Genomic DNA, 22692 nt, shown 5'->3' on the forward strand with positions numbered 1-22692 from the left:
GTAAGCAAATCTCGAGCATGTGTTACTTTTTAATGTCAACTTCTTGGGGTTATTTTGCTTTATAATTAAATGTCCTGGATTCCACAGACACACCTTACTAGGTCATTTTTCTTCTCATTTTTTCACTGAAGTTGTACAGAGGCTAGGATGGAACAACAGGCTTAAATGGCATTACAGTAGGTCTTTTTAAAGGTGAACGGCTCTTAGGCACCGTCTCTTCACTTACAGAAGAAAAGCTTTCTTTTTTTCTTAGTAATGGGTTATTAAGTGGGTTTCTAACTCTTTATTTACTGTTGGTTTTGAATCTCAGTGGCAGACATGCATCCAGCAAGAGGTAGCTGGGAATAGAGTTTACTAATCCAGGTATTATTTTTTTAGCACAGTAGTGTTATATACATCGGTGCAGTAACATTCATAGCCCATTTTAACAGGGCTCTAGACAATGTCCTACTTTATCAGCACCAATATGTTGTTTCTCAGTTCTTCACAGTGATTTACCCACAAGAGTACCTGTAAATGACAAATAGCAAGATGTCAGATACATTAAAGACTCTTGCATCTAGATGAGTATATTGCAAACATAAAATTCTTACCTGTTAATTGGGATAAAAGAAATCACCAGAACAACAGGTCCCTAGAAGGACAGACCCATGATAGTTTTTTTGAGACCCAGAGATATTGAACAATGCTAAGTGTAAAGTCCACACAAATACTTCAGGATGTGTCCCTGTTTCCTCATGTCTCTGATTGCAAAACCTAAAGGATGCTGGAAAAACTACAAACGCTGTATAAGAAAAGAAGTAAATCCATGTTTTAGGAACAACTGCTGTCTGCTTATAACTCATAAAATGCAGAGAGAAAATTCATGCTTTCTTTCTGGAAAGGTCAAGAGTGTTTAGCACAAGACGGGAAGATCTCATCCAACAACAAATGGCATGTGTTTCTGCCCCTCTCAGTGTTTTACAAAGCCTGTTTATTTCTCTTTTTACCCACATTTAAATGTGACAGAAACAAGCATACAAACAAACAAACAAACAAAGGGACAGCATCTGTGGATGCATTTTGAATAGAATTTGTGAGAAAAGGCAGGGGGAATGTGCAGCCCTCTTCATTAATGAGTCATTCAAGCACGACAGCAGCCCAACATAAAGCTGCATTGGATAAGCAATACAGGTATGCTCAAGATGTTTGGGATTCCTCACAGACTGCTAGTCAAGGACTCAGAGCACAGCACTGATATTCCTTCAGTCCCACTGCCTTTTGTCTGGGTCATAAATAGTTATGGGTTAAGAACAAAAGCTACAGCTACGTGGTTTGATAATGATCTGGTTTTGCTAGGTGAAGTAGAGTGATGATGAGACAAACTATTCAGCGGCCAGCATGCAGAAGCTGTAAGCATCATCTTCCAAAATTCATTCTGCAGAGCACTAAGTGCTGAAGTACTTTCCTTTAGCCATTTAAACGCAAATGATACTATACTCAAATACCTCTGACATCCAACAGTGAAAGCAAGCGACAACTCTAGCAAAGATACAATGTGAATGAGTTACACCTGAAGTATGCTGCAGATCAGGACTAAGAGTTTATCAACAGAGATAAAGATTTTATCCACAGTGTGACAAAGTCGGCTTCTTGCCTAATTACACTGCAGTCCTATTTTAAACCCTCTGCCTTGTGAATGAATAAAAACATTAGTCAAGCTTTAGTGCAGTAGCAAAAAGAAGAAAGAATTGGTCTTCCCAAAACCATGGGAAACTAAGACAGGGCAAAGACCTACCTGTGAGGTCCATATTTATGAAAAGCTGTTTCACTGGGCTGGGAGGCAACAGTTCAAAGGATGACGAGCTGTGAAATGTTTATCAAAAAAACTGCATAAGAGTGGTAAGTTGTGCAGGTTGTCCAAAATAATTTTTGAGACCTGTCAAAGGAGGGCGATGCAGGAGAGGAGTCACAAATCACTCAGAAAAATCTGGTCTACTAGTTACTTTACTAAGTTCTAACCATAAAATTGAGATATGGAGAACATTTAATAAGTACAGGTGGACTGGCAGTCTATATTCTACCATTTACTGTTCTTAAAGTTAGTATGGGATACAAAGATTATCATGTAAGCTTACTATGTGTATCTTAGATGTTACATGCATGCAAGCAATGTCGCTTACCAAACCATTGGTGTCTGGTGTCAGGTAAGAGATCCCTCAGCCTCAAACAGGTACCTTGAGAGGGGTTCCTACTCAAGGGGAGGTCACCACCACACAGCCAGCTGCCATGGAGGGAGAGCTCAAGGGCCCCAATGGCTGCAGATAATTTGTAGTGTATTTGTAGTCAGACATTCTGCTGTGTTAATGCAGTTTTGGCTACATAGCAGCCCAGTCTGCAGCCAAACCGCTTTTTGGACTTTGATGCTGAGTTCTCACTGATAGCCTCACTCAACAGGATTAGCTTGGGTTAGGCTGACTTGCTGATCATCTGCCTGGACCAAAGTTCAGTGAGTTCAAACAGCAGGAGTGTATCTGTCACTGAGAGGAAGCAGCTAAAGGTAGATATAGTTAACCTAAATGAAGAGAGGCTAAACACCTCTGTTTACATTCCTAAAAGATATTTTGCATTCGGAACAGGCGAATGTACACATTATCAGCTGAGTCTTTAAGTTACTAAACTCACAGTATTTTGAAACCAAGTATCATGATATTTTGCCTTGGTTCTCTCTACAATTCTGAAAGTCTCGGGCATGACTCCCAAAATGATAATGATAGTGATATGAGTGTGAGCACTCTTTCGTTTTCCATCTTTTTTTCCTAATTATTTATCTTATTTTTCTTTATTTTACTTCTTGAATCATGTCACACCTCTTAAAATACCAATAAAGTAACAGTTACTGTGGAAAGACAGCCTTTTTATTCTAATATAACTAAATTACACAGTTAGGTTTTATTTTTAATACAGCAGCAATTTGTTCTGCTGAAATTGGTTTATTATTCTGAGACACGCAAGGAAGAAAGATGAAAAATAAGTTGGAAATTTAGAAGCATATGTGATCTAATATATGCGAAGTTCTTCCTTTACTTTTCCTGTGGTGATATGCTGTTCAATGCTTGCAATTTACATGATGACTTTTAATTAAGCTGGGAGTTCACTGAGCATGTTCCCAGCATTAGCTGATCTGCTTGCCAGGCTCTCGCACTTCCCTTCAGTGCTACAGGATGCCTGTTGCTGCAAAAAGTGTGTAGGAAATTGCAAAGCATTGTGGGGGTGCTATGGTCACACTGTTACGTGTCCACACTGTATTCACCCACTTATTGTCAGCACCTGCCAGAGCTGCCTGTGAGAGGGAGATGTTCCTCTTCCCTGCTGGGTGAGGGAGGGAGGCTCTCTCTTCCTTCTGCCTTCTCACTCGCTTCCCTAGCTGCTACACTCTGTGGCACAGTTTGTTATCTGTGCATGGGAAGTACATCATGAGCACATACAGCAGAGGGGCTGACCTCATCAGCTCTCATTTTTATTGTGGTTTGAGATGAGACATACACAGATATGTATTTTTCTACCCACAGTACGTGTGCCCTACACATCAGAGGAGCAGACTGCCTGCACTGCAGGGAAAGTTTCCTTGGCAGCCATTGAGGTCACAAGAAAAACAATAGGAAAAACATTAGGAAAAACATTAGGAAGCATTTTTTTACCAACAGGGTAGTAAAACCCCGGAACAGGTTTCCTAGAGAGGTGGTCAATGCCCCAAGCTTGTCAAAGAGGCATTTGGACAATGCCCTTAACAACATGCTTTAACTTTTGGGCAGCCCTAAATTAGTCAGGCAGTTGGACTAGATGATTGTTGTAGGTCCTTTCCAACTGGAATATCCTATCCTATCCTATCCTATCCTATCCTATCCTATCCTATCCTATCCTATCCTATCCTATCCTATCCTATCCTATCCTATCCTATTGCTGTATGGGGATAGACACCAAATGGTTTTCCGGAAACACCTGTAGTCTCCAGGAGGAGAAAGAAAATACATCATATTAGTATTATTTACAGTATTTATGCTTTGTTTCTTGAATGATTTGAGGGGTCAAACTAAGTCTAATTGGAAAACAATTTACTTTGACTGGGGAGGACACCTAACATAAATGCTTTCTCATATTAATTGTTTTGAGCATCATCTAAATCAATTGACTAATTGAGCTAAGTTGATTTCTTATTTCTTCATCCAGTTTCGCTTTTCAGTCTCCAACATGCTGTCCTACAGTCACTGGTGCCAAAGTTTCTTACCTCCCTTTGAACACTCTGGAGCTCTGAGATCAATTGAGGGTACAATAGGTGCTACAGGAGAGCTACACTGGATTTCTTGGGATACACTCTGCAGTGCTGTTAGCTGGCCAGCTAAAGCTGGTCACCAAAGTCTTGTCTTAGCCTTGACCACTTTATATATCTTCTTTCTCCATTACGGTACGCTGTTCTTTATGCCCTGATGTTTGCTGACCTCTGTCCCTGATGCTGCTGCAATTCAAAGGTGCTGTATGAGTAGGCGTGTAGGAGTGTGCGTACCACATATGCTGCTGAATATGAATGTAAAATATGTTTACACAATTCCTAATTAAAGGTATCACTTAAGAAAAAAAAAAAAAAGCAGTCTGTGCTGGCAAAAGGAAAAAGAAAAACAGGTAACAGGTATACAGATCAAAATTATTACATAGGTTTCATTAGTAAAGAAAAGGAAATAACAAAAAGCTGCAGCCTCAGTAGCTTCACAAGAAGCAGAGTTTCAAGAGCAGCTATTGCTATGGCAACAAAGGGAGCAAGGGGATTTACACTTCTATATGTTTCAGTGCAGTCTTAACCAAGAGTGAAACTGGCTTGAAAGAACAGCCCTACTATATTAATTCTTATTCTTTATGAATTGTTTATCTCACATCACTGCCTCAAATCTTATATCTTAAGAGTACTAGGTCACTGGCCACACATGGCTAAAGATGTTTCTGGACCGGTTAGAAGCCTAAGCCTTAGCTTATTTATCTAACTTTCTGCTATATAAAATAATTAATTTGAATAGGTTGCTAATTTTGATTGAAAGTATTTATTCAGTGCTGTATGCCATAATCTAGGTCCACAACCAATAATACACCTAATTCCTCCTAGCATTGTATTGTGAACACTAAATCTAATGCTACACTAACACAAGAACATTCCTTCATCTCTAATTTCACCTCATAAGTACCACTGAAGACTTTTCTTCCATATGTTCATTAATACAATATCTATCTTTAGCAAAATTTATATCTCAAAAAATACTGTGTGCTAATCCTACCTAATAAGCTTCTCATAAAATGTGTAAAGAAAGATTACCTTGCAGACATCAGGACATTTTGAGATACAAATGATGCTGCTCTGGTTTAATTTCTTTTTTTTAAAAAATAACCCTGTTTTCAATAGTAGTATTTTCTTTTAATTTTTCAGATCACAGTATTTCGCATGGGATCAGAAGGCCACCAGGATATTGATTTGGCTATCCTGACAGCGTTACTAAAAGGTAATGAAGTTTCACTCCACAGTGAGTCTGTATCAATCCAAATGGATTAACTCTGCATCTCTGCTGTGCTGAAACCAGCATTTATTGACAATATCTACTGTATCAAGATGGTAAATTTATACCGTAAAGTTGAAGTATACTTTTTGGTCTAACTGCTTTATACAAATCCAGCTCTTTCTTTAATGTTTCAATAGCTACCAGTTTGCCTCTCTGAATTTTTAGAATCACTAATCTGTCACAATAAACATCAGTGGTGACCCCCCACCAGTTACTTGAGAAAATTAATACTGAGCCAAAGAACTTCTCAGATTTAAGATTGCCTTAGTGGCTGGTAGGACATCCAGAAGGAGGTTATCTCCTGTTAGATAAAACTGGCACTATTGTCAAAGTGAAATATTTTTCCTAGGAAAGTCTGGGAACTATGTGGGATTCCTTCCAGCCTGGCAGACCTAAGAAGGCAGCTATCGGAGTGGTAGAGGTTTTAATCTTAAACTTCACAGGTCACTAAATCTTTCTAAGCCATTAAGTGTTACACTCATGCTCTTAAAAGATTGTTTTACAATACGTCTGCTGTTGCTACACTTCATTACAAACCCTTGTCCTGCAGACACGCCATTTGGCTCGGCTCCCTTTAAAATATTATATTATCAGGTATTTTAATACTTGCTTGCAAATATGGAAACAGGTGAGACTTCAAAGACACTGAAGCACATGTACTTACCCAATGAAGGATTACACACCTAAGCAAGGGCTGGGCATTTCTAGCCCTCCATTTATATGGTACTTCCCCCAAATGGGATTTTCACAAATTTAATGTGTCAATAACCATGTTCATCTTCTTGCTGTCTGGTCTGTCTTGTGTTGCATACTACAGGCCACACCAATTTTTAAATCAGACAAAAAGACATACCAAACGATTTTAAAGAGCAATCTAAGAAATGTTAGCGAATGGGTGTCCAAAGGTAACTGGGGAAGGTTATGCTTCATGAGGCTGTTTAGCAGTGGTCATCATGCTATTGCCATGCCTGCATCTGAATAAGAGTGTACGTAATGCCATGTGTCAGGCCTGAATTTGAATCACAACAAAAAATCTACTAGATTTACTGAGTATTAAAAAGGTAATGTGAATTAATCTTGCTTGTTCCAGGGCTCAGTTTTCTGCTCAGTTTTTTCTTGTGCAGGCTCACAAAAGCCTGTATGAAGAGAAAAGGGAGAAGGCCTGAGTAACTTTCACCTAACTAAAGAAAGTTGTATTTTTACCTTTTACATGATTATTAATCTCATTTTTTAAAAGGTTCTTCAAACGTTTAAAACAAAAGTCTGAACTAAGCAGGCACTGGCCACTGCAAAACTGTGATTGCAAGCTGATGGGTACCAGCCAAGGAAATGAGCTATAATTACTAATATTTTGTTCCAGTAGCTTTTGTTTCTTAAGGCTTTTCTAGTATTGCTTTCTCCACTTCTTCTGCTCATTTCAATCAAGATACCAGTTGTTTGTCCTGCAGGTAACAGGACCATTTTGGTGCTACCCTAAGGTAACAAATTTTAACCATCTGCATAATTAAATCTCAAGGCATTTTGGATGTCTTCACACAGAAACAGTATAAAACAAGGTGAATAAAAGAAAAATACATTAATTCAAAGCAAGGAACTAGAATTGCATCCATCACCAAATTCCTCTTTTCTATCCTTGGGAAATATTTTAATTGCAGATTTCATTTTTATCTTAAATATAACTGGATCCTTCATTATCATCAGCGTAAAGTGTAATCTCTTCACATTTGTTCTTAAGGCAATCACTGAAACTATTACTCTTTATTAGTAAGATACAGATTGTCTTAAAGTTGTGGTTCCACTCCAGGTGTATTTGCAAGGTCTGAATCCAAACATAGATCCCTGGAATCTTTTACCACCTTGAAAGCTGCCTCTTGGAAGCTGAAGAAAATAAATCATAGGCCTGGGAGGGATTGCTTTCTGTTTGAAAATTTCTTTTGCAGTATTGATGTGAGCAACTGTACTATGGTTGCAGTCTGGATATATGAGTAGTCCTCTCTGATCTGGAATATCCATTTTGCAAGTACCTGAATGGTCCTGTCATCTCCTTAGTAAAATAAAATTACCTTCCCTTTTACTAATAGTAGTGCAAGACATCATAGTGAACTTCTGTTAGCTCAGAAGGTGCCTGGATCTATGTAAGTAATTTTAACATCCCCTTTCATGCTTGACAATCTTGATTTTGTAGTCTGCTGGTTGAAGCAGAACTTGTGTCTTGCTCAAGAGCCAGGGCAACTTAATCTTATACCTCATTCTCCCTGTTTCTCAGCACATTCTGATAATGAGGGTACTCAATGAAGATTAGATTAACAAAATGCCTCTTGTTAGTCTGAGCTTTCTGATCACAGGGATTGAAAGTCCATATAACTTTTTAATCAATGTGTGTGAAGATGAGATCTCTTGTCTCAGGCAAGTCAGTCCTTACTCATACCATGTCTTTATAAAAAGGTTCTGGCATGCCCCGAAAGAAATACTATCTTTCTGTAAACATACCCCATCAGACTGATGTTGAGTTTTTCATCAAATGAAGAAATCTAAAGTAACAATGCTGAACCACTTGTCTATTGATTTACTGGTAAGCAACTTTGAAGACTGGGTCTGAATTATCTTGAAATTTGTAAATTTAGATTCAGGAACTAATCTCTTTCACCACTTAGGCACTATGTGAGAAGAGGGCAGAGAAAAGTAGGAAACTGGTGAGTGACTATTGATTACTTTTTCTCAGTCTCACAAATGAGGATTTCGCACTTCTTGCTAGCCAGTGGTCAAGGCACACACAGGCCAATTACCAGTCCCACCCTGGTCTGAGTGATTTGTTCAGTGAGTAGCAGGAGGACAAGGATGGGGAAACACGAAATATCATTTCCTGCTTGCTGTGTAAAATTTGCAATGAGCTGGTCTGTTTTTAAACCCCCATCAGGCATATTGCCAATGCAGGAACTCTCCTGGACAGGATATTCTACAAGCCCCAAGCCCCACGCTGAATATGAGAGATTATTTCCCTGTTTGTTTTCATGAGTCACTTGTTTAATCTTGTCAGCAGATCTATCTTTCTCGGAATTGATCTCCAATAAACGAGAGAATAGCATCCGAACTGGTTATCAATTTACATTGCATGGATGTCACAACAGCATATGGTTTGTGATTTTTTCTTTTTTTTTTTTTAATTTTGAGAGACATGCCAATGTGGGAAGTGAGTTTCCAATTGCATGGATTTGTAGCAAGTGAATTTATTGATGCAGTTTAACTGTTTGTGCTCTCTTAACTTGAACAGTTGGAACTCAAACAGTAACGGATTTTGTCCTTTTGCAGCTGCTAACTGAGCAGAAGGCTCAGACGGAGAAGTTAAAGACAGCATATGGCGATGTTCTAAAATATATTGTTTTGCAATGCCAGCAAAGATCCTAGTTCATGAAGCTGTTACTGTGTCTGGAGCATACTAGCAGCACCAGCCATGTTTCAGCTGGTGCTCAAGAAACCTTCCCAGTGCAATTGTTGGCACTGGGAAAGAGGTGCTGTGTGGTATGTGCATATTGTAATATTACTGCCATGTGGACCTCTCAGATAAGCCGTGCTAGGCTGATGCAGATCTCATGTGTCTGCATACTTCCCAGCCTGTGAATAAGCCATGATTCATGCTCACTGAACAGCCATTATGGAGTATCAGATGGTCCTAGAAGACAGCGTGATGGTCTTGCCGGTCAAGAAATCACGGACACAGAAGGATTTCAGACTTAGGTCAGATATCTGGTTACTGCCCTTACAGTTGTTGTTGCTATCAGCTTTGTTGTTGTCGATTGATTTGCTAAATGCCAGGAAGATGCTTGTAGCAAATGCAGTGGAAACATAGCCTTTTCACCAAAGAGCTGCTGAAACAGAAGACAATGCAAGACCTACTGAGATGCAGGGCAGAAAGTTAATTTGCATTCTTATTTTTCCTAATCTAATTATTTTCTTTAAATGATGATTCTATGAGGACACTGACTTGCTTAGAAGCACTGTGGTCATGAGAGTCCAACAGCCATTTCTGCCTAGATAAATCAGGTTTGCGTTGTTCCAGCTTTCAAAATTCCTGAGCAGTGAGTATCATAGCCTGTCCCAGGAGAATCCTTTAGAGGTTTAAATCGGTCACAGTAAACTTTAGCCAGTATATAAAAGCCTGCACTCTGTCTCTTCAGTAATCTGGGATCCTGCAAGGGCACAATGCTTGTTGTCTGACATGTACCCTGGCTTGCTGAGGATACAGAGTCAGGTTTATGGTCCCAGGCTTTATCATCAAGGGGTACTGTATTTTTGGCCCGAGATATTGGACAGAAAATCTGACTTTTTACCAGAAGAATCTGTGCAAGATATCTCAGCACTCCTGGATGGCCACCTAGAAGCATAAAGTTAATACCTGCAGGAACTAACAGCTGTCACAGATCTTCTTCATTCAACGTTGCACCATCCTTGCATTGTCTATCCAGCAATATCTATACAGAAATAAAATACTGCCAAACCAGTGCATTGCATCCCAACAACATCCCAGAACAACTTTTGTTCTAGGAACAGATGAAGGAAAGGAGGAATCCCACTGCAGACATTAGTCATATTGTCATAAAACATTATTTTGAGGAATATTATACTCAGCCAGACACCTGGATACTGAGTAAATATTACACAGACATCAGTCATATTGCCTAGAACACTATTTAAAGCAGTAAGTATACTATGGTAATTAAAATAATACCATGCAACTAAGCAGAGAATCGTGATGAGACAGGATGAAACAGAAATGTAGGTTAAGGAAATGCTAATTTCTCACCGCTGACAGTGTTAAGGGTCTAAGAATTGGCTCCAGTGTGATCATTGTATCGAGTTGATGAGAGCAGTAGGTTATTAACTCTACCTTATTTTTTCATTTCCCAAATATCCTGTGGGTTATTTTCAGTACATTGAAAAGATGCTCGTGAGTGAGATGAGTCCTCAGAGAGGTCACCTTTTGTATTCTTCTTACTGACTCAAATCTATGCTCTGTGTTACTGAGTGCAATCAAGGAAATGATTGAAAGAAGACACTATCTTAAGAAAGCCCATCTCACATTTGTTCTAGGGAGTTTTTCTTATGTTAGTGGAATTATTTTTACTTCTTAATACTGGATAGAATTCCACCTGAAATAGCCTGAATACTTTCTTTTTAATTTGAGTCAAAAACCATCAGTCCATCTGGAATAAAATCAATTAAATGGCATCTGAAGCCCATATGCTGCTCTGTACAAACTTTTATAGCTGTTAGCGTCCTTCTCCTCATGCGTAACACCAGTGTAATCCACATGCAGCTAAAAAACACATAGGGAAGAAAGGAAAGAGGAGAAAGGTGGAAAGGTTTTCCAGCAACAAACTTCACTCTGGCAGCAGCCATCCCACCATGTGCATCAGAGCCCTAGAATGCAGACCTGTACTGCCCAGTCTATGCCCTAGCTGATGGACTGGTCTGGATCTGAAGTGATCTTGAGAAACCATACATTTCCTTCAACTGCCAAATGTCTGCAGCACTCTGCAAGATAATATATCACTTTGGTAACAATCACTGAGAAAAGCAGCATCTCTGGGACTGCAGATGGACCCACAGGAAAACTTGTCCACTGCTGGCAGCCTTTTACACCATGGAGGGTGGTGGGAAGGACAGAGTCTGGACCATGGCTTGCTTCCCCCTCTGCTCTGTACTTGGAGCAATATACATGCTCAGAGAAAACAATTCTGATGAACTGCCGGGCTTGGAGGCCTTTCTGGAGAGGCAGCCACCACCTCATGCCTCACTCCAGTTGCTCTTTCACATGATCAGAAGCACCAGAAGGCCCTATGTTCATCCAGCAGCTGGGTCCTTCCTAAAGTGCAGAAAGGCCCAGGAATGCTGAGGCACTCAACACAAACTGGAGAAGGCTCCCTGCTAGGGATCAGATGGTGCTTACCTGGAGCCACTATGATTTTGCTTGAGTTTTGGCTGAAATGGGAGCAGTGTAAGGGGCCCACTTCCTTCCTCAAGTCCATCTGATCCACTCTTTATCCCAAAAGGTTTCTAACCATGCTGCACCACTAGACACCCAGACTGTAGGCTACAGTCAGCTTAGGCAAATGGCAGGTGAAGCTCTCCCATCTCATGCAAAATTGTGCCAGGCTGCAGAATTGCTGTCACTGCCCTTGAGTTTTTAAATTCACCCATATGCCTCCTCCGCTGTTCACCAGACAGCTTTGCCTGAGCACCTGCTGAAGCTCTCGCTTCTCCTGCAGGCACAGGGATGGGAAGGAGGAGATCCAGTGACATTTTGAGAGGAACTGTTATTTGCTTCAGAAAGGGGGAGAACATTATTTGCTCTCTGTACTTAACTTATGTTATCGTACCCACCGTGGGTAGGTTTTTTTCTGTATTTATGAATAAAGCTGTAGGGACATTTTTGCCCTTACCAAAGGTAAATTTTTACTTTCATGTTGCTTGTGCAAGAACTTGGAAAGGGCCAAATGTTGTTGGAGTCCCGCATGAGGTCTCTTGTGAGAACTTTTGTCTGTGTCATACTATATAGCAATGAGAAGCTGTGTCTTACACAAAGGGGTATTCCTGTTACTTCTTAGTCACAGAAGGATCTTTTACAATTTTCAATGTTTTTTCTTCTTCCCTTGATTTCTTTATATTGTTCTGCTCCTGCATCACCTCATTTTTTATCAGAGCTTATTTCTGTAATAAAATGAAAGTGATCTGGATGATCTACAGTCCCAAATCTCCCAAATAATTGCTGTAGATATTGCGAAGCATTTGGTGAAGTTTCACGGCAGTGAGCTGACTGCAAAGTTGAGAGTTATGAAATTAAACTCTAGGCTAAGCTTCTTGAAGGTCTGTTGAACTGATCCTTCACAGAGAACTTCAGCAGCCAGCATCTTACATTTATGTTTTCTGTGCCTCCAATTTCCGAGTCCACTTTGAACTGGAACAGTGTGTTATTTGGAATGGTACTGAAATGGGGATAGAAATGCTTTGAAGTAATGAAAAGCTCTTGTTTGTCCTCACTCCATGATATCAGTGTAGGAATTAATAGACACAAGAAAACAGTGGAGGTATGAGGCCTTTAAAAAATGAGGCATTATAAAGTCACCCAATCACTGCAAGCAGATATGTAGTTAAAAGTCAAAGGGCCCTTTATTTATTTGGTCAATCAATTCATTCAAGCCAGTTCTCCCTGTAACACTGAAGCACAAGTACTGTTTTAGCTTTACAAATCAGCTAATAACCATTAAATCCTTAGTGAAATATTAAAAAAGCACAGCAGGGCAGGACTGTCCCACAGAGTCCATTAAAACTACAGGGAAAAACATACCCTCCTTTCCAAATAACAAACATGTCCAAGCCCATCTTATAATCTGCAGAGTTTCTTATTTAACTTGGGTATTTTATACCTTGACACCAGTTTTATACCATGCTTTCTTGCACAAATATTGCATGTACGAAAGGAAATTTGTCTCACCAAGACCCCTCAATACAAATAAATAGAGGGGAAATTCCTATCCTTGTAAAGGATCTCCACCTTATCAGGTAGGGGTGCATAAAAGATGTACATAAAACGTGTGACTATTGAAATCGGTGGGGTCTGTGTGTGTAATTGCTAGATACACCTGTATGTGTGGGCTCGTGTGCATACGTGTATGTGTGCGAATCCTGCCTGGCTTCTGCTCCTGCTTTCCACCCAAGAGGAGGGAAACCAGTTCACTCCACTGCAAGTTGCATCAGCTGATATCACATGTACCTGCTGTATTTTTTAAGGGGAATGTCGGGAAGTAACGAATGTTTATGAGACAGTCTGAGAACCGTATATACAGATTTGAGAACCGGTATTTTATTACAGGGAGAATGAAAGGTTTGGTTTTGTTTTAGTATGAGATCAGCTGCAGAAATGAGATGGACATCTGTGAGACTTTTGTCAAAGAAGAATGATCATGGCGGTTTGTTGGCTGACTCTAATGTCTTGTTTCTTTTTTCTCCTCCTCCTTTCCCTGCACTCCTGTCTGTGTACACAGGCGCTAACGCATCTGCTCCTGACCAGCTGAGCCTAGCATTAGCCTGGAACAGAGTAGACATCGCCCGCAGTCAGATCTTTATTTATGGGCAACAATGGCCGGTACAGTATACATACAGCATCTTCTACTGAAAATACTTTAAACCCTACTCAGTATTAAGTCCATTCTGTTGGCGGCAGTAGTTTTAACACAGTTTAAAATATAGTGAGTCGCGCTCTCAGCCAAACACAAAGCTCCCTTTTACAGCTACTGAAGGCAGACAGGGTAACAAAGATGTTAACATGTTCACTTGTTGAAGGAAATGGTGACATCTAGTGATGCCTTAACACTGAGAGACCACACCTTTAAAGAAACGGGAAGCAACACATTTATACTATGAAGCAATCATTCTGCAAGCTGAGAAAAACAAGTGTGTGTTTACAGCCATATTAAAATGTTAGGCTATAAATGAAAGGAAAGGCAAAACTTCTTTTTGCTCTTCAAGCAATCTGCTTTTCTATACAAATACTGAATTTGGTGATGATTGGACATCAAAATTATGCTGCACAAATGTTGGAGGTCGTGAAGTGGAGCATGAGAGATGATCAGCAATGTTACCACAGGAGGGCTATGGCTCCAAACCTGGTGTTAATTTGGTGCCCAGTCCTGATCTGCATCAACTTGCCGGCTTCATGCCTGCCCCATCCTGTGCTCCAGCTGTGGGAACACTCAGAGCAGAGTTCCTCTACGGGAATGGGAGGGCTGCACACAGCAGGGTTATGAACCCTGTGTGGGAGAGAGGAGGATTAGTCAACTCCCAGCTTGTGCTGCAGTTGTTACAGCAGCAGAAGTCACCCAGGAAAAAAACAAGAGGACTCTGTCTCTACCTGTAGCTCCTTGAAGCTAACTGTATCTTCGTTTGGCAGGTTAAATTGGATGACAGTATTCATTGCTGTGACAATTGTTTGGTCACCAACCTGAAAACCTCATATGCTATCATTGTGTAAGCACTTAGAAATCCCTGTGGAAAAAATTATAACAAAAGGAAGAGCTTCTGTTTAAATACCCTCGCTTTAAATGTAGTTTCTGGAGTTTGCTGCCCCTTAAATCTAGTTTGAAAAAACATTGCCTTTTCAGTTATGGAATGAACAGAAATATTTATCTTGTCTTCAATACTGGGCATACGTATGCATCAAAGCATAGGAGGGATTTTAATGGTATTAAACTGTCCGTATCATTATCTCTCCATCAATACATCATAGGAAAAAATTGCATAAATGCTGCAAGCTGCAATCATTTTGCAAGCCAAAAACTGGAAGTTAGAGACAATTTCTCATCCTTCTAACTCCCCTCAACTCTTTTTTGCATAAGAAGACCTCTTGCATTTGGCCCTTCAAAGAAAAGCTAATTGTGAAGCTATTTCTGCTTCCTGTGTGTCAGTTTCCCTGAGTTTCCACACCATGAAGAGAGGAAAGAGCTAGTCAAGAGAAAATTAAATTGTGTGTGCATATAAAAAAATATACCCAATATAAATATTTATCAGGAAAGTGAGAAATAAAGACAATGACATAGTGAACAATGTGGAGATGTGGTCACCAGCTTCCTGGGTTCCAGTTCCTTGGTCCTAATCTGGATTTCCTAGTCTATGCTAACCTTCACACTCTGACACTAATTTTTTAAATTCTGCCCTGAATCAGAGAAACCAATATAGAATAAAAGTGTGATTATCCCTTTTTAAACGAACAGAGCAACTCTCAGAATTTTCTCAGGATTTGCTGCTTGTGCCACAGTAACTGGACCAGCCAGATACAGCCTGAGCTGCCTAGGAATGGCCTGAATTAATCACTTGCTTTGCAGGTGGGGTCCCTTGAGCAAGCAATGCTGGATGCACTGGTGTTGGACAGAGTGGATTTTGTGAAATTACTCATAGAAAATGGAGTAAGCATGCATCGTTTTCTCACCATCTCCCGGCTAGAGGAATTGTACAATACGGTAGGGCCAACCTAAGGCAAATATTCTATCTCTATGTTCATTGTTTGAGTTCCCACCCCTATTACAATGACATGATGTTGCACAAGGCAGCCAACACCTGCTGCAGAAATTTTCTGTGTTGGAAGTCCACATTGACTCTTAGCTTTGTCTCTCATATAATGGAACATGCTGTGTCTTGTCCACTTAATCTGCTGTACAGATTTTTTAAGACATGGATGAAGCCCCACGCAGTACCAGCTGATTTCTGGTCATTGTAATTCCGATACAATACACCTGAGATCTAGGCAGATGGCACTGACTGGAAGACAGTAACTGGCAAGTAAGGAACCGTAGGATGGTGATATATGACTTCTGACAGCGTAAACCCTTATGGTTTCATAAAAATCTTGCACCTGGTAATCAAACTCAGCCACTAAAGAACAAGTAAAAGCAAACTTCCTGGGATAATATTCTGAATGTAAAGGTGTAATCTCATGATTTCAGGAGGTCTATTACAGTGGAAAACTTCCTCCTGTCCTCAGTGAATGTTACAAAAATGATACTTTGACCTCTAAAAGCCTGTGTGCAAGTTTTATATCTTTGCCCTTAAATGGAACATAAAACTGCACAGGTTCAAATTGCTTCTGAGCTCTCAACTGCAAAACACATTCCAGCATTCACTTCATTATTGCCTACCAAGAGAAACCAATAAGTTCAAATTGCTTAAGAAGTATGGAAAAAGTCATAAAGTATTGTCTAGTTCTTAGGATTGCTAGTCTGTCTGTTGGGGAGTGGTTGTGATATAGTGCATTGCCCTTTTAAAAAAGTTTTTTTCTTCTAGTACTTTTCAAAATCCTGCCATCGTAAGCTGCCACACTGGGCTGTTATCCAGAGAAGTTTCACACTGATGGTGACCAGAATTCAGTGTTTCAAATATATCAAACTTGAAAAGAATTCATTAAATTCATGCAAAATATAGAGGAACGGGTATCCATGCAAACCTTGAGAACAATTCCCATCTGATCTTTGATCGTTGTAAAGTTTACATATCAACTACCATCTGTGTATAAGGAACAGAAAGCTTATCTGCATTCTTGCTTCGGAGATATGCATTGTAATTCTTGTAACAAAGACAGTTTTCACAGGAAGTAAGTTTGAGGAAAGTCTTCAGTTCTACAGATTAAAGGAGGCCTTGTTGAACAAATTTATTGTAAGGTATATAAATGGCCATAAATTATACATGCAAGAATTCCAAAAGACCCAGTCTGTGAAATACCTGAACTACCAATTGTAATGTATGACCTAATGCCACAATAGATTTAGCACCAAAATAAATTTCCAAGGCCCGTTAGAAAATAAAAAATTTCAACGTGAGCCCTGAGAGTGGCCAGGGAAGATACAAACCAGTGAATCTGCCTTCTGCCATGGCACATTTGTAAAAATACAATAAAGAATAAAATGAATAGACAAGGATCAATTTTATGTCAGGAAAGACTTTACCTGTCTTCTGTAGGAAAACATTAGGCCTTAGAAATCTGTCACCATTTCTGAAGTCAACATGCAGGAGAACAAGGATGTTGCATTTGGTCCACCTGTTTTTGAAAAACCTGTTTGGCAATATTTGAAAAGCTCAAAGGTTATTACAGAAATTTATCTGTCGTAACATAGAAGATAAGGGTTTAAAAGCTGCTTGAAGTATAGATAACAGAGTACGGGAATATGTGGTCTGTTCTCACCACAAAAGGACATTATGACCAGAGTCATCCAAGATCCTGTTCTGGGAACACTGCTGTTCAGCATGTTTTGAGATGGTCTCAAAAATAGTAACTACTGAAGGGACAATGTTCACAGATGTTTTAATATCACTCAGGGTAGGCAAATCTGAAGCAGCATATGAAGAAACACAGTAAAGTCTCATCATGCTCAGTGGTGGGGTTACATAAAGTTAAGTGTAGGCAAGTTCAGAGCAAGGTTTGTATGGAAACACTGACTGTACGTATGCGGTGGTCTCATCTGTCATCAATTACAAATAGTGAGACCTCCCATAAAAGTCTCTTAAAATAGCAGCAGCAGCCAAAACACAACAAAAAAAGGAAGTACTTCTCTATATATAATTGAAGTTGTGGGAGTCTGCTGCAGATTGTTTTGCATGTCAGGTGGAGTAAAAAGAAGACTGGACAGATCCACAGACTGCATTCTGTTAGTGGCTTTCAGATGAGACCGCCTACGTGCAATTTCGGGCTCAGGGACTCTCTGAGCCACCAGTGGTGGAAAGTGGAAGGCTGTCAGGCAGCTGTTCTTCCTTCCACTCTCTCCCAGGGGCTGTGCTGTGCATGTTATGCTGGGCTCCTATTTTGCCTAGGCCAGGAGCCTAATCTGGTATATAGGACCTTAGTTTACATCCAGTATGGCAGTTCTTGTGGTTTTCTGACTGGAAGGTTTTGGACAAGTCAGGTGAAATAATGCTCTTGTAAATTTTTTTTTTTTTTTTTTTTTACTTGATACAGCTGTACAATTTAAGTGCTCTCAGTCTGATTTTTAAACGACTAGGTGGGAAAGCCATTTCAGCATTTACACTTTGAAAGACTTCAGACAATGCAAAACTATTTTATTCTTCTTTATTTGTCCTTTGCAGAGACATGGACCATCCAACACTCTGTATCATCTAGTCAGGGATGTCAAAAAGGTAAGAGCCTGATAGACGGTAGGTTGGAAATAATGCTATGATTGCTTTCTATAGCTAGATACAATCTCTGTTTTGCATGAGCTTTCAGTCAGAGCCTTCTCCTTCCCCTGCCATTACAGAATGTCCTGTTTGTATGTACCGAATATTAACTTCTTGCATATAATGTACAATTAGCAAGTTATTTGTCTTGCTTTCTCTGTGCTTTTAGATGCTTGGGTAATAGTGCTTCTGCTAGTATAATTGTAGGCCTTTACATATTGTGTGGATTTATGCCGTTATCTGTATTTTTCCATACCCGCAACTATTGTCAAAGCTAATTTCCATGTTGTTAGTTTACTTCTGAGCCTGTAAAATAGCCCTTATCCTTGTGCTGGATCCTAGTTTGTTGAAACAGTTCCTCAGTCTGTGTTGTGTGGTATGTATTGTAGCCATCTTCCTCAGCAAAAGTATACAAAAAATAAGTAGTGCAACTTCCTCCTGCCCACTTATCAAGATAATTTCAAGCATCTTGAATTACAAAGAGTCATTAGCAGGGCAGGACAGAAACACAGGAAGGTGTAGTGACAGGAAGGAGATACAAATACCTTCAGCAAAGTGTTCAGGATTGAAAATGTTACAGCAATAGCAATGAATGAGAATCCTTTATCCTCTAAATATATGGACCAGCTACTTCTCTTGAAGCCCAGGTTACTAGGTTGTTTGGTTTTTTTTAGTAAATACACAGTTATTTATGTGCCTATATGAGTTTGAAACAAGCATAATCAGTCTTCTTTATTCCTTTTCAAACTCCTCCTTTCCCCCAGCATCACCTTTCCAAGCCTGATTTCAAAGGTATAACAATTTGAATGACTAAATAATATCAGTATCTTTTTCTGACACTTTAACAAAAGGTATGTTTTCAAAGGAGCTCTTGAAAAAAAGCATCAAATAGGCGAAGACAATCAGTATTCATAGGTGTATATTGGTAGACACTCACATTAAATAAACTTACGCTGTATTTAATGACATTATTTGTTCCATAGTGATTGGTAAATGCTAGGAGATGGTTATTTTTCCGTAAATTCATCCTTCTCTCCTCTGTCCATATCTAAAGTCTCCAGTAATTCCCACTACCTGAAGTCAATGTACGCTTTTATTAGAACATAGTTAAGGGCTTTAAAAACAGCCTGCTGCAGCCCTCTAACACCTTCATCAGAAAATGGCACGTCTGGTTCTGTATTTCTCATTTTGTCAGTGATGAGGAAGAACCGCAGTTCACTTGGAAGAAAGTGACAGCTCGACATAGCCCTGCCATCTGGGCAGATGCCTTACCAGTCAGCCACGCTACAAATCAGTCAGCAGATCTGACAACAGTTTAAATGGAAACACCTCCTTGGAAATAACTTCTTAATGGACATCACTATCTGACCATTACATCACCCACTGTGCATGAAAATGAGGCCACACTGCTGATGTTCGTTTTCTGAGTTTATATATATTTTGATGCCAGATACCTAACCTCTCCGATTTAATTACAGCATCACAAAATATAAACACAAAAAATGTAGTATGTCACCATGAGACAATGCTTAAAGGATATGCATACTCTGTGCTTTTATGCATACATTCTGATTTTAAAACCTGTTCTAATTAAAGGAGTGTGCTATAAAAAGTTATTTATATCTGCATCATTGTGAATTCTCAAATAGAAAATGGATGCTTACAAATCATAGAAGCATTATTTCATTTACTACTATTGTATTACATAGCTGTATAAATCACCAGGAGGGGGGGTTTTTTGTTTGTTTGTTTGAAAGACCACCCTGCCTGCTTAATAAAGGAAGGAATTTGAACAACAGAAGCCACACTACCACATCCTGGCAGCTTACAGACACATATGTGTGCACACATGCACAAATATATAAGACAACCATTTATTTTCTTTCTATTTTTCCTAATATCATTATGAAGACTGTTGGCCTGGGCAGCATATTGTAAAGGCCTGGTGAAAGAGTCTTAAAGCAATCAGAGTGTGCCTAAATTCTGCATATATTAACAAGACAAAGTACTTCTTAATGGCTCTGCTTTATAAACAAGTATGCTCGTGTCTCTTTTTGACCCTCTCAATTCCATAACTACATACAGGGACAAATCTGCCTGCATCTTTTGCATGATGGCCTTTTTGACATCTGCTGTCAAGGAGACAGAATTTAGCATACAGGGTTGCCTTCCTTCCCTAGACTCAACAAACCGGTGCATCCAGACGAAGCAGAAACCGTGGCCACGCTGGGCATCCTGTCTGTAAGTGGAGGATGCCATCTACAGGTTATTTTAGAAAGTCCTTCCCTGGCTCCACGAGCTAATGACAATCAGGAGAAATTAACAGATTGATTTTTTTTCTTTAATCCAAAAATCGTATATAATCAACATATCTTAATCTTACTCTGGAGCGATACAGGTTTTCAAAGTCCTTTAATTTGGACTGCCCCTGTATGTCTACATTTCCAAAGAGCTAACATGCAATATACAGAATTTTTAAATAAATTCTTTTTCCCCCAGCATGTAAAATCAGAGGCTTGATACCTGCTGAATATAAAAATCCACTTGAAGGGAAAAAATACTACAACTGATTAGCTACACTTTGAAGTCCAAGTTTCTTCAGGAAAATAATAATGCTTTAGCACTGAAGAGCTGTCCCGGCCACTGTACTTGTCACTGGTGACACCCCACGTGGAATCCTGTATTCAGTTTTGGGCCCCTCATCATAAGAAGGACATTAAGGTGCTGGAGAGAGTGCAGAGGAGGGCGACGAAGCTGGTGAGGAGGTGGTGAGTTACTGAGGAGCTGATGCAGAGCACAAGTCTGCTGAGGAGCAGCTGAGGGAACTGGGCTGTTTAGCGTGGAGAAAAGGAGGCTGAGGGGAGACCTTATCGCCGTCTACAACTACCTGAAAGGAGGTTGTAGCATGGAGGGTGTTGGTCTCTTCTCACAAGTGATAGCAGGAGAGGAAATGGCCTCAAGTTGCACCAGGAGAGGTTTAGATTGGATATTAGGAAAAAATTCTTCACAGAAAGGGTTGTCAGTCATTGGAACAGGCTGCCCAGGGAAGTGCTGGAGTCACCATCCCTGGAGGTGTTTGAAAGGCATCTAGACAAGATTCTTAGCGACATGGTTTAATGCCAGAGTTAGGTTAGGTTATGGTTGGACTCAATGATCCTGAGGGTCTCTTCCAACTGAAATTATTCTACAGAATTCTAAGAAACAAAAGTTTAGTTGATTATAAACAGGGGTACCTATCATACCCAAAAATCAGACCTTCTGTCATTTCTGAACAACTTGGCCGTACAAGAATGGGCCCATCCAAATTTTTGCTGTTCTTGGAAGGGTATTGGCCCATGTGCACCACTCTGCTTCACTCACAACAGACTCTCTGTTGCCAGGGTAGTTCAGAGTGTCTGCTGATAGAGCAAATGCTTGGCACATGCATAACTCCTCTCACAAGGGTGGTCAAATTGGCTTTACTAGGGCTGCTTATTTTGGAAGAGTACTTGTGTGTTAGCATAGAGCCATATCTATGTCTGTGTCTATTAAATATGTATTTCTGCTCTGAACTTCTAAGTTTTCTTTGGTAAAGTGTTTCAATATTATCTGGGAGTTTGCGATGTGTCTTTTATTAAAGTTACTCTACTGGAAATTTTTTATCTAAATCCCTATGTGAAATTTTAGAAATCAGAAGAACTATATCAAGAAATTCATGCTTTCTAATACATGTGGCACCCTGCTGCATGTTCAGCTTTCTTAATTGCTGAAGTATTTTTTGCCACTTAATAGTATCAAAGCATTTCATTTTAGTGTCTTACATTAAGACAGCAGGAGTCTGTTGAAGAACTACAACTCAGTCTTGGAGCTACAATTGCCACTTCTGCCAGTGCCTTCATTCTTGTTCTAGAAAAGTTGCCATTGCCTTACGCGTTCTGGAGAGAGAAGAACATCTGGGGGGAAAACAAGCAAACAAAAAACAATAAAAACAAGCAAACAACAACAAAAAGCAGCAGGATTTAATTTTTAGACTTATGTTCTTTTTCTTGAAACAGGTCAGAGTAAAAATTACTAGGTTCAAACAAACTAAGCTAATATGCATTCCTGCAAACCACAGGGATTCTCCGACCCACCAGATCAGCCAAGAGTAGGAAGAGTGCAAAAGGACACGCTGAGGGACATTACTGAAACATAGATGGCAGCTTGTCTTTTGCCACAAAATTTGTTTGATCTTCTCTCCCTTTGAATCCCAGCTCAGTGCTGGGCATAGTACACCACAGCACCACCTCCCTCTCTCCTTCCTCAGCCTTCCAGTGTGCTGCTTGTACTGTGGTGAGCAGGAAGGGAAATGAACATTGCTCTTCAATGAAGAAGTAGAGAAGGAAGGAGGGTCTTTGCATCCATTTCATCTGTT

The 22692-nt window shown here is 39.8% G+C and overlaps 1 protein-coding gene across 2 annotated transcripts in view; it reads left to right on the forward strand.

Moving 5' to 3' along the window:
- Positions 1-22692, forward strand: part of TRPM3 (transient receptor potential cation channel subfamily M member 3) — a gene marked incomplete at both ends in the record, with an annotated part of 401785 nt that overhangs the window by 327531 nt on the left and 51562 nt on the right. For both annotated transcript variants that reach the window (XM_082074996.1, XM_082074997.1), the window contains 4 exons: positions 5453-5525; positions 13625-13725; positions 15461-15595; positions 18210-18260. In XM_082074996.1, coding sequence (XP_081931122.1) covers positions 5453-5525; positions 13625-13725; positions 15461-15595; positions 18210-18260 — 360 coding nt within the window. The remainder of the gene's footprint in view (positions 1-5452; positions 5526-13624; positions 13726-15460; positions 15596-18209; positions 18261-22692) is intronic.

The sequence above is a fragment of the Streptopelia decaocto genome, assembly GCF_964273445.1.
Source record: "Streptopelia decaocto genome assembly, chromosome: Z".
In the NCBI taxonomy this organism is placed as follows: Eukaryota; Metazoa; Chordata; class Aves; order Columbiformes; family Columbidae; genus Streptopelia; species Streptopelia decaocto.